Source organism: Rhyacophila brunnea, unplaced genomic scaffold (assembly GCF_057557595.1).
Source record: "Rhyacophila brunnea isolate RB1 unplaced genomic scaffold, BYU_Rbru_1.0 scaffold_21, whole genome shotgun sequence".
Taxonomy (NCBI): domain Eukaryota; kingdom Metazoa; phylum Arthropoda; class Insecta; order Trichoptera; family Rhyacophilidae; genus Rhyacophila; species Rhyacophila brunnea.
Genome location: NW_028232871.1, coordinates 18,092,851 through 18,111,660, shown reverse-complemented (window position 1 = coordinate 18,111,660; position 18,810 = coordinate 18,092,851). Strand labels below are relative to the sequence as shown.

Below are 18,810 nucleotides of genomic sequence, written 5' to 3'. Positions count from 1 at the left end.
ATAGAAAAACGATTTGTTTTTTTCGGACACGGCCTTAATTAAAAACTCTCAATGTGTATTTTTGCGCAGTTTAACTACATACAGTTGTTTATTTTGAAAATGTCGATTGACCTGGTATTGCATGATGCTGACCAGATAAAACATTGAATTACTTTTCTTCATATTGGATGATCATTGTAGGAATGCATAGTATCACTAAAATTATAATCACACACAATTGAATACAGGTTTATCAATGGAATCAGGTTGCTAGAAGTGATTCATTAGTTCGAATTTCAATTCTCGAGATTCGGGACGGAAAATCTCGAAAATTTCTCGAGAATTCCCGTCGGGAAATTCCCGAAACCCAACTCTAGGCATGCGTAGCGTACGCATAGTGCTGCCTCAAACCAGTTTCAAAATTGACTTTCCTGATGACATTGCTAGCGCACATAGCTCTACCACCATTGTATCTCTGTTTAACTTCACGTTAGTGTTGCCAATAATTTTCATCAAATAAGTAAAAAATACGAGGTATAATTTTGAAGAATTCAAAACGATAAACGTTCTGTGTACTTACTATAGTTTTTTTTCTAATTTTTACATCTTTGTATTATAATCAGCATATAAAAAATGGCAACATTGCTTCCCGTGATTTTTTTAAAAACTCTTTGACGTACAAGTGTACCTAGACGTAAATGTATGCGCAAGACTACTTTATGTTAAAATCCGGAATTAAAAAGTGGAAGATAAGTGAACAAATGTGGACAATATCTATTGATTAACAATTATTACTTGGAGTCGTCTGTAAAATGTAAACGCCTCTTTCTTGAACGACGCTACTTATAATAATTTATATAGCAATACTATAATATACTCATTTGAGTACAATACTTCATTTACAGATAAAATGTAGAATTTGCAATCTCATTATTTATCTTTGGAATCGATTGACTCGACTTGGTCACAGGTGCGTTTATATCCGCTCAATCCTCAGCACTTCGATATTTGTTATTATTGGTCATTATCAGCTGACGGTGATGTTATTGTTTTAGATGTCATTTTGATTGTGGTTGTGTTGTTTCAGTGGCTGCGAGCGCGGATGCAGGGCGGCAGCAGCGGCATGTTCCGCTGTACGGCCGCCTTGTTGCCGAGGACCAGCTCGTCCAGCTCACCGCCCCATCAGACATTCAGGTGAGATAACTTTTTTTTTTTAATTATTTACTCGATCGTCCAGCCCATTAGTCGGACAACTAAAAAAATGAAATATGAGTTAAATATGCAGTTTTCTGTAAAATTTTACACACCTGTTTCAGTACTCAGATATATCCAAAATGCAACCAAAAGAAATGCTAATGCTAATAAACTTCTAAAGAATTAAACGAAATGTTGATATTGTCTGGTTCATTAAAAGAATATTTCTAAATGTCTCTAAAAGTATCTAATCTTTAAACACCTGTTGATAAAATATATAAAATTCGGGCATAAATCAATATTTGATTTTTTGGTGACCATTAGAATACTGCTTTTGCTATTATCTCAAAACTAGTTATTTGGAGTTATCTGACTAATGAACTGGAGATCGACATGCCGTTAGGACTGTCAAAAACGTGTCGATATCTTTTCTTTCGATATTGCGGACGGCCTTACCTGCCGATCAGCACATTAATATTAACTTTTTTAATGAGTGAAAGGTTAGGTTAACTACATCTGACCAGAGCTGGAAATGGAACCGAACGATGAAAACCGTTCAACTGATTTGGAACTGAGACGAGAACGAAGCACTGGTGATTTCGAATCTTGAAAAAAGGAACCCATTGATAATGCCAGGGTTTCGGAGGTTCCATTATAAAAGGGCTAAATTCGGCGATATTTTGCGTCCCTGACATGATAACACAATCGGGATCCTGGACAGAGAGTTCCATTCCATGACAGTAGGCAAACCCTAATTACGATAGATAGGTATTTGATTATCATAAAAAGTGTTATTCAATTGGTAGCTATAAAAATAGTATTCTCGCACCCTTCCCTATTTTGCAAAATTGTAGAAACAACAAAAAGCGATGCGTTTAGCATCGGCGTAAGTTTATGTAATGTGATAACTGATAACATTACACTGATAACATGAATGGAACTAATAATACATTATCCATTGTAGCTGAATTCTCGCAAACTGCTAACGCAAATCTAATACATACACTATTTTAAAACATCGCTATTCATAAAAATTCTCCACGACTAAAATATCTCGAGTGATTTTCCGTTCTATTTTAATTCAGGGTCGTAAACCTTCCAGTGGCTATTTTATCTTTCCATACATTTATTTTCCACTCGAGGGGTCACCGACGACGGCACCTCCGCGAATTTATAATATTATATCAAACGCCCAGCTGGCCGCAGCACAACGCTTGCATGAGATTATAATCAGTCTGGACTTGAAATTGCACTGTGTTGTATGCAAATTGATGCTATTTAGGAACCCTAAAAACTTAACAGGGGTCCCGCGTACGTATAACACACACGCGCGCACCGTGCGGAATTCTGCGAAAAGGAAAACTAAGTTTTAGGATGGGGGAACTGAAACTAAAACATTTGTGGCGAGCGAGGCTTTACATATTGTGTTTTTCGCTACCAATTTATCATTTTATTGCGGCTATTTTAATAGTTGGTCGGGGTTCGTGATTCACATACTGTGTGTAGGTAGGTACCTACTTAATACGAGGGCTGGGGAGTGCTTGCTTATTACTAGCACTGGGCGGTTGCGAGCAAAATCGTGTTTTCAGCTGTCAAACATATTGTGGTATTGTTTTAATTTAGGCAGTTGTTTTAAGATATTCATCTGCGAGTAGTTGCTAGGTATTGTTTTAACTTTGATCACTGTATTTTACTCGAATATGTGTAGTATTAATAAATACTAAAAGTACACATTGTACTTTCAGCAGGAATATTATTTAACACATGCATACAATTTATTAGTATACCTTTACAAGAGTTAATAATTATGTATGCTCGTTTCTACTGAATTGAATACATGTCAGTTCAGTGATATAAAACCCGTTTAGATCATCGCACTTTAGTCAGTTTATAATTATTGTTTGTGGGGGGCCGCACAGGATAAAACTACAATTGTTATGCTACAATTATTGCGGATTGTTGGATATTCCCTCCCCAATCTAAACATAATTTTTATCAGGTCATTCGGCATTATGTACTTATTTACGAGATGGAACTCCGCGGAAGCGCTAGTGAAATTGCTGACACTGAAGCAGGAAAGAAAGAAAATTTCCGTTTATATTCATAATATATCAATAATATAATATGTTGCAGCATATTTATTTTTAAAGTTTATACTTAATTGACTTGTGATATTTCACAATGTTTCACTGTAAACTTAGTCCAGGTAATTATTTCGAATTAAATGTTGAATGGGTGGTTGAAATACCCCATAAGGTGCGACTAACGTTTGGTTGGGTTGTGGTTGTATGGATAGTTTTTTTTTGCGAAATGTAAGACATGTTCTTATTACTTATCTTCTTATTTTCCATGGATGACAGAAGGGAAGGAAATATTAATTCAAAAAATATTATAATATACCTATTGATAGCTTTAATCGCAATATAAATCACATGGCGGCCGAACTATACTCATTGCATAGACCAGGGTCTCCCAATTTTTTTCTGCAATGGAACACTTTGCACACCCGGTAATTTAACGGAACATTTAGTTTATTTTTTAGGTTATTTATTAGCGCGGCTAATCGTTCTGTCAATTTTGGCAACTATCGGGTAGACATAATATTTGTTTATAACCCGATTCTAAATTATCAGTTGGTCACATTGAACCCTTTAAACATCTATAAATTTACGTTAGTTAATATAAAACTTCACTTTTGTAAATGGCGTATGAATATGCAGTCACGTCAACTGTCGAAAATATCATCATTTATCTACCATAAATACAAAATGTACGATATTGATAGTTTTACTCTCAATTTCATTATATGTTAGCAATTAGAATGCACTGCTAAATTTTAATAAATTGAATTTTAAAGACTTCAAAAACGCCAGGCGGACTTGTACCGAAGAGCGACGTGAAGTTTCGGGGTTATTCCGCCTGGGTTAGGGGTTTCAAAACACTTTTTAATAGTATTATTTTTTTAATAAATAAATACAATAAATTGTCTACTATTTATTAGTGGAACGCAAAATAGGTATAACAACAGTATTATTATTATTATTTGCTTGTTAATAAACCATTTTGATAGAAGCATGATGAAATCGATCTTGGCGTCTTATAAATTTGTGTAAAAAGTATTAAAATATATAATATATAATATATATTCATAATAATTGTATTGGTATCTATTTTGTCGTTAGATGTGAGAGGCTTCATTAAATCAGTTTTTGTATTCAGTCACAAATATACTTTTTGTTATATTTCTTTCAAAATAACAAAAATAAAGCATATAAAAACAATAATTTCATACAATATTTTCCTACCTAATAAATATGCACATTAATTTGTTGGACTATATCATAATTATGAATATAGTTTATGTACAAAAAATAATTACTTATATTTTTTGCACATCCCTAAGTTCAATCTTCAAAATGTATGCACGTGTCATTGAAACAAGGGTAATTCCGCCTAGAAAACTTTGACGATGCAAAAACACAAAAAAAGATTAATGTAGATAGGTTATGGTATTTAACATGTTTGCAGCACGTGTTATGAGTATTATTTTACTACAATTGCTTTTACCTCGTAACAGTGATAATGCGTTGGACAGATTTTTTTGTAAGTAGGCGGATTAACTCTGAGGCTGTGTTATTCTGCCTACATGTTTGTATCAGTGAAATCAATGTATTAGAATGTAGATAAATAATACATAAAAACCACAACAATGGACACGTGTACAAAAAAATCACAAAATACAAATTAACGATACAACGTACAAAAATCTGGCGGAATAACCCCGTTTGACGGTACCTAGTAGTTTTGACCAAAGATTATGCTTTTTAGTTATGAGTGTATATATAACTACGATTTTAATTAGGGCTAAGAATGTCCGGTGTGCTGTATTTTTTTTCATAAAATATCGTAACCTATGAAATACGAATTTCCCCTCAAGTCTGCTAATAATATTTATCTAACATTGTTTTTTTTTTTTGTCGGATGCAGGCAATGCAGGCGCGGATACCTCATCACTTCCGGGATCCATCAACGGCGCCGCTCAGGAAGTTGAGCGTAGACCTCATAAAGACGTACAAACACATTAACGAGGTAAGTGCACATTTTACCGTCACACACTGGCTCAGTCGCCACACCATTATAAGATGCCTCTGCGCTAATTATTATAGACGACTGTAAACGCAATCCTAAAATGTCCAACTTTTAGTTTTAATCGAATCACTATTCGTGTTTCTTTATTTAGATATTAGAAAGCATATCAGTAATTTTGCTTTGTGGAAAATATTACAAGGAAATAGGATAACAAAGGTACCAGAGAGCCGCATATATAATATACATATGTATGTGGATTTTTAGGGGGAAAAGTTCAAGATTTTTTTATAAAAAATAAAATATTTAGAACGGTGTCCATGTATCGCTTTTGGTGGCTTTACTTTATCTGGAAAATAGCTACTTATTTTTAATTGAATACATGATTGTAAATTTTCATCCGTTATTCTGATTCTAAGTTTATTTTTTATTTGGTTCATCATAGATGAGAGTGTTTGTTCGCATTTGTATGTAGAGCCAAAGATTGTGAGAATACCAAAAGCTTGTTTTTTAACGCGTCATATGTTTCAGGCAAACTATTCCATGTATCAAATATTATTGTTTCTATTTTAGGCAGGTGTTTTATAGCTGTCCACTTGTGCTGATAAATTAAATTGGATTTCTCTCTTTCGAGTTCTTTCAAGCGGCAGATCTGTGAATTTGTTGCTCCACAGTTCCTTGCTTTTTAAATCTATTAACTGCATCTGGAGTGAACCAGCATCTGTGTCGAACGGTGTCAAGTTAAGTTCGATGACATTTATTTTGAGAGCACGTAAGATAAAAACTAGTGTAGTCTTATTTGCTCTGAACTGGTGAAAACGTTCACCAAAACTGTTCTTTCGTACATGAAAATGGAAAACACAACTCTAATAACTATCTTGAAATTACGATTTTATCCACTTATCATAAAATGACCACAGAAATATTATACCACCAGCATGCCTTATTTATTACGTTTCAGTTTTGGGGATGGTTCTAAAATTTTGCCGGTAAAAAGCATAGACTGGTGATATCTATTCAGTAACGTTTATAGATACAGATATTTTAAAAATAACAGTCGTATCACAGATTTAATGATGGTGGACTGATTGCTTTAGTTAGTATATTTACTTCCTATCGGCCTTTGTATTAAAGACTTCGACTCTGCTACCTTATAATATTATTCGTACCTACAGTGTTGCCTTTGTGTGGTGTTTTTACGTGCATTATTTTCATCGCCACCCCGAAGAACAATCGTCCGCCCCTCTTTGCCCCATGTCAACGCAAACAATCACGGCGTGTCCCATGAAAATATAATGTGTAGTAAAAGTTGTTTGATTTACGATGCGAATTTTATTATTAATTGTAACTCGACCTCTTTTTGCGCAACTACTCTGGACTGAAAACTTGGTCAAAATTGTAAAAATATTTTTACGATCTCGCAAGCCACCACTAAGTTGTAGATTGTACATACCCACTTAAAAGCTTATATATTATAATATTATGAAAGTGAATAGATTTTTTTTAAATTTTTAACCCATATAGAAATTTTAAATATACTATCCCTAATTATATTAACGTATGATTAAAATATGTTAAAATAAAATTTCACCTGGGTTGAAAAAACTTTTTGAGAGTTCTCAATCTCAAAAAGATTTTTGAGAACGAGGTTATTTTAATGTCTAAGTAAAATAAAACACGCTATGTCACTATGTAATACTTATTCCACATAATTTACCTTATAAATTATACCGATTACATGGTACTAACAAAAATAATGGACAATATTCATTAGACAATTCTAAGAATCTATCGTGAATTTTGTATTGGTCAACAATGTTCCATTGAAGCGGACGAAACCGGTCCGTATTAATATTAAATTATGTGGATCAAGTACTACATATTGTATTATTTTATTTAATACAATGTCTTTCCAAGAAGAATTGACAGTTAAATACCATTCAAGAAATCTCTAAATTAATTAACGTGTGCATTACATTGTCATCTATTTACTCTTTCGCTCACATCTTCCATATAACGAATAGCATTTACATTTACGAGACAGTTTTGTCAAAGTTGAGTTAAAGTTTGAAAGATTTTTGCTGTACATAGGTATATACCAGTTTTACAATACTGCTTATCAAAAGTATTTATAATCGGCACAAACAATTATTCTTCGGACGAACATGGACCTGATCATTATTAAATATGAATTACGGCACTTTATAATTCTCACAGTTGGCATGTCACTTCGCGCAAACGAACATCATTGTCACTTTCACTCTACGGATTGTGTAACATAACATTTTATGGACGTAAAAATAAGGTACGAGGGTGGGTCAATAATTCCTTAGAAAAAAGCATTAAAACAGGTTTTATTTTTGTATTTTTTTTTTATTTCTCAACATAATTTCCTTGGAGCTCAATACACTTGGTTAGACGTTTCTCAATTTTTTTTAAACCGTCAGAAAAATAAGTTTTCGGAAGGTCCTCAAAATAAGCATTTGTCCGATCGATGACTTCTTCATTTGAAAAAAAACGTTGTCCACTTAGCCATTTTTTTAAGTTTGGGAAAAGGAAAAAGTCACTGGGGGCTAAATCTGGCGAATACGGTGGGTGGTCGACCAATTCGAACTTCAATTCTTCAATTTTAGCCATTGATCGTAAACATGTGTGAACACGGGCATTGTCCTGATGAAAGAGGATTTTTTTCCTGTTTAAATGAGGCCGTTTTTCTTCAATTTTGTTTTTTAGCTGGTCCAATAAAGATGCATAATAATCCCCTGTTATTGTTTTTCCTTTTTCCAAATAGTCAACGAAAATAATTTCACGTGCATCCCAAAATACAGTAGCCATAACCTTACCAGCTGATTTTACGGTTTTCGCCTTCTTTGGACATGGTTTGCCTTCGCAATCCACTGCCTTGACTGTTCTTTCGTCTCGGGAGTATAGTGGTGTATCCATGTTTCATCTACAGTCACAAAGCGACGAAAAAATTCATCCGGATTGCGTTGCATGAGCGACAACAGGGCTTTAGAGGCCACCACCCTACTGCGTTTATTGTCGACTGTGAGCAAACGCGGCACCCATCTTGCAGAAATATTTTTCATGCCCAATTTGTCATGTAAAATAGAAATGACGCTACCTTTTGAGATCCCTGTAACCTCAATTATCTCACTCAACTTTAATCTTCGGTCACTTAACACCATATCGTGGATTTTATTGATCATTTCTGGTGTAGTCACCTCTACAAGACGTCCTGAGCGTGGTTCATCCTTTGTTGATGTACGACCACGTTTAAATTCATTTAACCAGTTATAAATAGTTGCAAGTGAAGGAGTAGATATGCCGTGAACTAAATCCAACTCATTTTTTATTTCCTTTGCTGTTAACCCTTTTATATTAAAATGTTTAATAACAACTCTAAACTCAATTTTCTCCATTTTCCATTTTTCCATTTTCCACAAGCAAATTTTTTTTTAAATGTACGAGAAACACACAACAACCCGACCAATCTGATTGAAACTTCGCAGCATACTGAATCGGTAGTGCCGCTGCATGAAAACAAACCGCTTGCAGTACTAGTCGCGCCACCTGTCGGCTTTTCTAAGGACTTATTGACCCACCCTCGTACCTAATATAATATTTGAAAGAACTTTTAAATAGTATTTTATTATTTACAGATGTTTTCGATATCACTGTTTGGACAGATTTGAATATGATATAATACATACTGTTTATAATCAGTCGAATCACTTTACTTTTATGTGTTGAATTAATAAGTTTTAAACATTATGGACAATATTTGTAACTAATGCAACAGTAAATTTACGGGCATTATTTTATAGTCATTATAAAATAGAATAGCACGCGATAGAATCCTTACCTAAAGATAAACACATTATATTAGCAGACGCACAAATAAATCCTTTTCTACAAAAAAAAATTGAGCCATGTTTCATCCTTGATTTAAAAAAAAATCAAGTTTCTTGACTTGCTCTAAAAGACACAGCTTGTTATCTGAACTTATCTTCCTTTCATGATTATTTATGTTCTATCATATTTCTTATAACTGAATCAGATTAATTAAAGAGCAACTCGTAGAGAAGTGTTTTGGCCTTAAAATAAATAAGATTCTTTTAAGGAACTAGGTAAACGATTTTATGAAGCCAATTCATATCGTGTATAATAGTCATAAATAGCACATCTATTTCGACAAATGACATTCTATAAAAAAATTACTACATATATCACTTCGGTAGGTACTATACTTATAGTGTTTTATTTAAATTAATAACAAGTTTTATTGTATTCTGTTCATAGGCAATGTCTTCGGTTTGTTTACTAAAATATGTTTAAAAATTTTAACGTTATTTTTCGTTTTACTATGGAATATGGACATGGTACATGTATTATACATATTTCTTTTTTTTCGACGAATGGTGTTGAGCCACAATTGCTCATTCCATATCCAGTGTGTAGGTACGTATTTTACATTATGATTTGGACGACAACATTTTTTCAATTGCCGTGTTTTTTTTAATTATTTGGTTGAAGCTTGGTAGTATGTAGGTACCTATCTCTTTGGCAATGTTTATATCTCTGCATTTCTTTGAGAGGCTTCTCGTTTTCCCGCGTTGGCGGACGGGGGATTCCGGGAAATCTCCGGTCAGGACGAGCGAGCATGTGAATGTGACTATAAGGCCATCCGGCTCGCCCAAAATAGCGCGCGTGGGCGGGTGCTTTCATCCGTGTGCTGTGCCCTTGATCTCCCAGGAGGGCGTAAGGGGCGAACGCCTCGTAACATCATTCCAGTGGAACGCCATTCTATGATACTGCGCTTCGAATTGACCGATTGACGCACGAATTGACGCCGCCTCTCGGATATGTGAATGACATGCAAATAAAGCTCTCTAAAAATAACTGGGACGTTGTTGTTTTACGCTGAAAATGTCTAAATCTGGATTGGCACTCGTTTTGATTTTGCCTGTCTTTCTGTGGTTTTTATGTCTTTATGCAAGTATAATTATTGCATGTTTAGGTGACTTAGATTTATTGAAAACACTTCATGGTATGTACATACGATGGAAAGTAAAGTCATCTTTTATTATTATAATTAAACTGGCGGCGCATGAGCGTACTCCATTTTTGATGTTTGTCAGTGTTATGAATATTCTTTTGAAATGGACCATGCCAGTTTACTGTGTGCCGAAATGCGTCGTCTGCTGCTGATTTTTCCTTGGGTGAAAAGTTAGTGTGTGCTGTACTCATGTCCTCTCTTATGCGAGGTGATGTTGTTTTATGGTTTTAATATTACGTAGAATTTATCGGTTGTGAACTTTTACTTATACATTACAAAATGAAATAAAATTACGAAAGGACGTTGTACTTGAATCTATTTTATTTTTGGAGCCGTGGGTATTATTTATAATACACACTTACAGTAATTGTATTATAGACAGTTTGTAATACAATAAAACGGCAGTTGTACGATTACTATAACTGGAATTCCAATGACAACCTTGGTTTTTGAGAGAAAATTAATCTAAATGACAACGCCCTAAAATAAAGGACTGTCCTCTTTGAAATCGGACGTATGGTCACCGTTTTGATAATTAATGTTTATTTTTAGCACTTGATACACGCGTAACAAATCCCTAAGCGTCGATCTATATTCGTATTGGTAATAAAATAACATGGATTGAACACGACTTGGTATCAGTGATATCTTGCAATTGTTTCTTAGTATTATAATATAATGCAGTCATGCGATGACTACCCTACACGATTCATTTTGTTGCCATATAAGGACCACGGCGTTAATTCTTTTAAAGTAAGCAGACGTGTTAATTTTATTATAAATTGCTCGTAAAAAATAATAAAATTAGTACCTCTCGTACCAAATTTAATCACATTAAATACTAAATCAATACATATTATATTATACAACTATGATTTTGGGTGTACTCAATTACCTAGATGACGTGTGTAATCAATTAGCCCTATTACCATGGTTTCTATTGTTTTTTATTGCTATTACTATTTTTGATATGGTTTGATTGATAATGACAGTAAATTTTTTAATTTGTCCTAAATGCCTACTGCATCTGGAAGGTAGGGAAAGGACAGATTTTTTTGGCATTTTGGCCACGACGCAATCACTTTGGAACGGTGTTGATTTGGTGTCGTTTGAAAGTAACGATACCAACACCTGAATGCGTCGGCTACATTGCCACAAGAATCTGACACCGTTGGACGTGTCTCTATAATGATTCCAATTATTGGAAATGATAGGTTTTTCCTGGCAAGGGCAGGATGTCTTCACTGTGAAGGTGGTGTATGTTTTGCTATAAAACCATCGCAGAATAAAGTGTAATCAATGCACCTTCCGTAAGTACGTACAATATTGTTATTAGAGCAGTGACTTCTCTCTATGTAGTCGCAAATTCAGGCTGATCGGCCCTATCTTAGAACTTGCGAGTGCAAGCTTCCCGGTCGACATGACGTCATATGACATCATTGTGACGTACTACCGGAGTGATAATAGCACTCGAGAAAATAACGCTGGTCAGACAGCGGCGTTATTCATTGTCACCATACACATATAGGTGTTTCATCATAATAATATCTACGGTGAGCACTGTGCGCTGGGCGGCATGCCTCGAGCGTGTATTGGCTGACGTCACAATTACGTCATGTCGTCTGGTGACACACGAGTCGATAGTTAGGAAATCGCGGTGCTGCGCAGTTACCGAAAATGTTTCTAAAACGAATACATTCGAATTACCAACACACACCGAGATATCTGCGACCTTTGTATGGATGCCACGATTTCTTAGTATGTATGCATCATTATTCGCATGTGCACGTGACGTAGCGGAGTTGGAAACCTGCGCTATTGCATGTATTTCCCACCCACACCTGCGAGTGTACACAGAAACATCGACGTATAAATCATTCATACATATATATTTTATATACATCGGTGTGTCGACGCGCCAGTATATAAATATACCGGCGGGCCGTCGCGTGACGTCACTCTCCCCCTTCTCCATTCTACCCCCGGCCCCGTCTGATGGAGGCTTTCGCGGAACGATCATGACGTGTGCGGCGGCAGATCCCGACACCGATTCATCCGTGTTGATTTAGTAATTAACCCAGTGGCCGGAGGGGCGAGGAGTACGATGCACACGCTGACGTCCTTTCAGGGCCACACTGTTTTCTGCTGAAATTCGGCCCACTGTCGATTTTAATAATGTACCTACACCTTTTCATCTCTGTCAGCTTGAATTATATTTATTACTGTTTTAACCGTAACAGCTATGGCTAATCGACAACCAATATCTGCTTTTGAAATCTTTTTGTTTTACCACAAACTTATTAGATCAACCGAGTGCAGATCTAATAACAGTATTTAGTTTTACTGTTTAGATGCATCTTTGCGGTAGCGTAAATGAATGACAGCATATTAAAAAAATCCTACTTAATATAATATCGAAGTTTCGATTATTTCATTCAGCACCTCAATTATGCAATGGCTAATTAAATCTAAAAGATTTACTTTTTGCCTCTTAAAAATTAATATGTATCGTTACTTGGTATGATTTATCTTATATAATACATTGTTAATATGTATGTACCTATGTATATTGGAAATGCATGCTTTGTGTGTGGTATTTGATTTGTTACTACGCATAACGATCCAACATTATAACGGAGTTAGTAGGTACGTCACGTTCTTGTCCACATACAAATTACATTATACAGCAACCGAGTAATAATAACGCACATAGGTACATTTTGTTGCGTAATTTACTGCCTCTGACGTCATAATCACAATTATCAATGCACACGGGCATAGATAGCGTTTGATGCATGCGCAACAAATCGTGGGCGGTGGATTGCTGTTGATAATACCTACATGCCTATTATTACTATTTATGAATTGAAGACAGTTCTTTTACTACGGAGGCTCGGATACGACTATAGCATGATGGTTGCAAACACAGAAAATGTTGACGACCTCATATAATATTTATTATAATTTATGCTCCCATACGTTTACATTATATAATATAAAGAATGCCTTGCTATGTATTAGGTATTTATTAATTTTAATAATGTTTAATAATTATCGTAAATTGTTGCCTTAGTGGTGGTTTTTTGCTACCACTTCTATACTTGTAGGCTCGATCTCTATACCTACAAGAAGTTGTTCTTCTGTGTACCTACCTGTGTTGCCATCTTTTTCTATGTGTTAGGTATTTATTCATTTGAATAACGTTTGATTATAGTAAATTGTTGGCTTAAAGATGGTTTTTTTGCTACCACTTCTATACTTCATCATCATCAGCCGGGGTCAATCCACTGCTGGATGAAGGCCTCCTCAAGCTTTCTCCAACTCTCTTGGTCCTGTGTCGTTCGCTGCCACGTATTTCCGCCGAACTTTACCAGTTCGTCAATCCAGCGGCTTTTAGGGCGACCCTGTCGCCGTTTCGTACCCCTTGGGTACCATTGGATGACGGCATTTGTCCAGCGGCCGTCCTTTCGGCGAGCAATGTGCCCCGCCCATCTCCATTCCAGCTGTTTGGCAACGTCTATTACATCGCGTACTCTTGTCTGCTTCCTAACCCATTCGTTTCTCTTACGGTCCTTTCGCGTGATGCCCAACATGCACCTCTCCATGCCTCGCTGTGTGACTCTTAACTTTTGGACATCTCTCGTGTTGAGGGTCCACGTTTCGCAGCCATACGTGAGCACGGGTAGCACACATTGGTTGAACACCCTACGCTTAAGACATAATGGTAGGTCACTCTTGAAGATACTATTCAGACGTCCGAAAGCACTCCATCCCAGCTTTGTTCTTCGAGCAATTTCATCGTGCGCTTCCGTCTATGGACACCTGCTGTCCGAGATAGATGTAGCTGCTGACTTGCTCGAGTTGGGTGCCAGAAATACAGATAATCGCAGGGTCCGAAAAACAGTTCCTCATCACTTTTGTCTTTGAGACATTTATCTTTAGACCGACCGTTTGACTGACATCCGCGAGTTCTTGCATTCTACCTTGGAGGTCTTTCGGGTCTTGTGAGAGTATAACAATATCATCTGCAAAGCGCAGGTGACTGAGGTGCTCTCCGTTAATTGGAACACCTTTTTCCTCCCAATCAAGTTTCCTAAATAAGTCCTCAAGAGTAGCGGTGAATAGTTTAGGTGAAATGGTATCACCTTGCCGGACACCTTTGTTAATGGGGAATTTACACGACCGTTTGTGGAGTTTCACGCATGCTGTGGCATCACTGTATATACTGTTCAATATGTTTATGTAGCGTCTGGAAATTCCTTGGTTGCTAAGGGCGTCGATAATTGAGAATTTTTTTATGGAATCAAACGCCTTTTCATAGTCTATAAAACCAAGATATAATGGCAGTTTGTATTCCTGGTAGCGCTCTATGATTTCCCTGACGACCTGTATATGATCCATAGTACTGTAGCCTCTTCTGAATCCGGCTTGCTCTCTTGGTTGGTTCTCGTCTAGAATTGTTTCGAGACGGTTTGAGAGTATTTTCGTGAAAACCTTATACAGAATTGGCAGTAGACTAATAGGTCGATAGTTTTTCAGATCTTTAGTGTCTCCTTTCTTATGGAGAATAATAATGGAGGCATTATTCCATGACTCTGGGATGTTCTCTTCGTGCAGACAAGACGTGAACAGACGTGCGAGCACTTCGCTCACCGTCCTCCCGGCCCGTTTGAGAACATCGATAGTCAGCCCATTTTCTCCCGGGGCTTTCCCACTCTTCATGCACATTATAGCATATTCCACCTCTGTGGTAGTAACCTCGGGAAGAGGATCTCCATATTCTCCGTTCACCGGAAGATCTGAATTGATGTCAGTGTCATCTTTGTATAGAGCGCTGTAAAACTCTACAACAGTGTCCAGTAGATGATCCCAGTTACGCACGATACTTCCATCTTGCGCTTTTAGTGTCGTGATCTGCCTTCTCCCTATTGACAGATGCTGCTTGATCTTATGTAAGCTCCTTCCTGACGCAACAATTGATTCTACAAGGTTCATATTGAACTTACGAAGATCTTCTCGTACGTTTTTCGTACTCCTACGCAGCTTCATAAGATCAACGTTTCCTTTGAAAGTTTGCTTACTCGTTCAACCACAGCAGCAACTGTCTCTTCCGAAGATTCTATAATGATTTTTGTTATTGCTTCGGTGTTTTGTAGGGAGATGGGGTCATTTTCAGCCTGGAAAGCCGCTAGCCTGTTCTTCTATACTTGGTAGGCTCGATCACTATACAAGAAGTTTTTCTTCTGTGTACACACCGGTGTTGCCATCTTTTTCTATGCTACTTGTAGTACAAACATGTAAAAGTTATAGTTTATTTATAGAACGGTTGGCAACACTGGTACTCGCATGAAAATTATATTCATTTATTATTTTAATAAACATAAACAGTTGGTGATATTAATTATTGCGTTTCAACTAGACTCGTTAAACGCACATTTCGTGTAGGCTGCTATTTACGAGGGTGGGTCAATAAGTCCTTAGAAAAGCCGACAGGTGGCGCGACTAGTACTGTAAGCGGTTTGTTTTCATGCAGCGGCACTACCGATTCAGTATGCTGCGAAGTTTCAATCAGATTGGTCGGGTTGTTGTTTTTTATTTTCGTACATTAAAAAAAAAAATTTGCTTGTTTACAAAAATGGAGAAAATTGAGTTTAGAGCTGTTATTAAACATTTTAATATAAAAGGGTTAACAGCAAAGGAAATAAAAAATGAGTTGGATTTAGTTCACGGCATATCTGCTCCTTCACTTGCAACTATTTATAACTGGTTAAATGAATTTAAACGTGGTCGTACATCAACAAAGGATGAACCACGCTCAGGACGTCCTGTAGAGGTGACTACACCAGAAATGATCAATAAAATCCACGATATGGTGTTAAGTGACCGAAGATTAAAGTTGAGTGAGATAATTGAGGTTACAGGTATCTCAAAAGGTAGCGTCATTTCTTTTTTACATGACAAATTGGGCATGAAAAAAGTTTCTGCAAGATGGGTGCCGCGTTTGCTCATAGTCGACAATAAACGCAATAGGGTGGTGGCCTCTAAAGCCCTGTTGTCGCTCATGCAACGCAATCCGGATGAATTTTTTCGTCGCTTTGTGACTGTAGATGAAACATGAATACACCACTATACTCCCGAGACGAAAGAACAGTCAAAGCAGTGGATTGCGAAAGGCGAACCATGTCCAAAGAAGGCGAAAACCGTAAAATCAGCTGGTAAGGTTATGGCTACTGTATTTTGGGATGCACGTGGAATTATTTTCGTTGACTATTTGGAAAAAGGAAAAACAATAACAGGGGATTATTATGCATCTTTATTGGACCAGCTAAAAAACGAAATTGAAGAAAAACGGCCTCATTTAAACAGGAAAAAAATCCTCTTTCATCAGGACAATGCCCGTGTTCACACATGTTTACGATCAATGGCTAAAATTGAAGAATTTAAGTTCGAATTGGTCGACCACCCACCGTATTCGCCAGATTTAGCCCCCAGTGACTTTTTCCTTTTCCCAAACTTAAAAAAATGGCTAAGTGGACAACGTTTTTTTTCAAATGAAGAAGTCATCGATCGGACAAATGCTTATTTTGAGGACCTTCCGAAAACTTATTTTTCTGACGGTTTAAAAAAAATTGAGAAACGTCTAACCAAGTGTATTGAGCTCCAAGGAGATTATGTTGAGAAATAAAAAAAAAATACAAAAATAAAAACTGTTTTAATGCTTTTTTCTAAGGAATTATTGACCCACCCTCGTAAGTAGAATATTTTACAATCGCAAACAGTTTAGATTTTAGATGAAAATAAAATATGGATGGTTAATTCACACAATAAGTCAATGATTCCGAAGATGAGAGTTTATGGGGATAAATAATTCCTACAACCTTTGTGGTAAAAAAATGTTACATATTGTGGCCTATTTCTCAAACAATCGTGTTTTTAAAGTGTGAGCTGAGTTAAGCGTCGATGACATTGAGCTACTTTACAAACTAAAGCCTGCGAATTTACAATCTGCTTGTAAACTCGCCCAGTGTCATCATCGAACTAGCTAACAAGCAGATTGTAAACCTCTACCGAGAAAAGTTGAAAGCCGGGCTACTTTACTCGCTACTCGCTGGCGTGTGGGCCGTTCTGCGTCTGCGCAGTAGAGCGATAGTAGCGAACCTGTTGGTAAAAAAACGAACTACTCATTACGTCCTTGTCAAATAGTACCAAAAAATGACGGTTTCAACTCGCTAGTTTGTTGGCTTCTGAGCGAGTGGAAAGTTTTGTGTGTCATCATCCCAACCGCACTAGCTGACTCGCCCGCTTTTAAACTCGCCGACTAGCAGCTTGCAAAGTAGCCCAATGTCATCGACGCTTTAGATATGTATTATAATGTAGATGGAGTATTATTTGGCATTTTTAGCAGCAAGTAGGTAATGGGGGAATGCAACCTTCGGAATACGTTATCACTTATCAGTAATATCAGTAGTAATAATTGACCTGCCATTCATTTTGGACAATGTTGAAATTAAGGCAACTACTTATTCTATTCCAAGTGTGTCTATGTTGAAATTAAAGAAGGTTTGCGAATAATAAATATTTTCGAGTGAATAGACCCATGCCATGACAAAAATTTTGCCTGCGACGCTAACATATTAAACTGTTTATTTATGTGTATCCCGGAGTTCTGATGATATATTCTGTTTGCATTTATGTATCCGTCTAATACTGTCACGACGAAATAATTAATTTAAAGAGGTACATTTTAGATTTAAAAAAATGTTTGAAGGGTTCCGCACAACATGTTGGGAATCGCTGTCATAAACGTTAAACATCTCAAAATCCTACGTGATAGATTACTATTTAGTTTTCGCGTGAGTTATGTTTTATAATAAATTTTCGATTCGAGCTCGTGTATTGTAATTAATTATTAGGTAATACTTAGGTATTGTCGCCATGATGTTATGCACTATGATTCATTTCGTCACATAATTTGTAACAAGTTGCACGGTGCTATATTATTATTTTATTTTATATTGATAATATGATATTGAATGATAGCAGTCTTATAAGCTTTAATATGATATTCAACATTTTTCTTCGAAATAAATAGGTATTGGGGTCACTTATCAGTTTTTATCACTCCTCAGTGTTTATTATGGATTTTAGATAATGGTTCAACGGACAATTCCCCCCACAATCAGACGACTGTTGATATTTGTGAGGCGACTATATTAAAAATTCGATGATTTGAACGTGGCCATTTTCCATGACCCACTGCCCCCGGGTTTCCATTTTGACCATGCCGCGTGTAGTTCGCTCTTGTAGCAATTGCGAGGTCGTTCAATGTGTCAATTTAACTGCGCTAATATTCGTAGAGGATAGGTATATTATAAATATAGGTAGTGACATATCCTCGAGGTCTGATGATGTACCAGGTGAGTCGGTGGAGCCGAGGTGTCGAAAGATATTTGTTTACAGAATTATTCTTGATATTTCGAGGAGATGAGTGG

At 36.4% G+C, this 18,810-nt stretch overlaps 1 protein-coding gene across 1 annotated transcript in view; it reads left to right on the top strand.

Moving 5' to 3' along the window:
- Positions 1–18,810, top strand: part of mnb (minibrain) — a 165,410-nt gene that overhangs the window by 24,910 nt on the left and 121,690 nt on the right. Inside the window, exons 3-4 of the mRNA XM_085948702.1 lie at positions 1,067–1,173; positions 5,161–5,262. Of these exons, the coding sequence (XP_085804828.1) occupies positions 1,067–1,173; positions 5,161–5,262 (209 nt within the window). The remainder of the gene's footprint in view (positions 1–1,066; positions 1,174–5,160; positions 5,263–18,810) is intronic.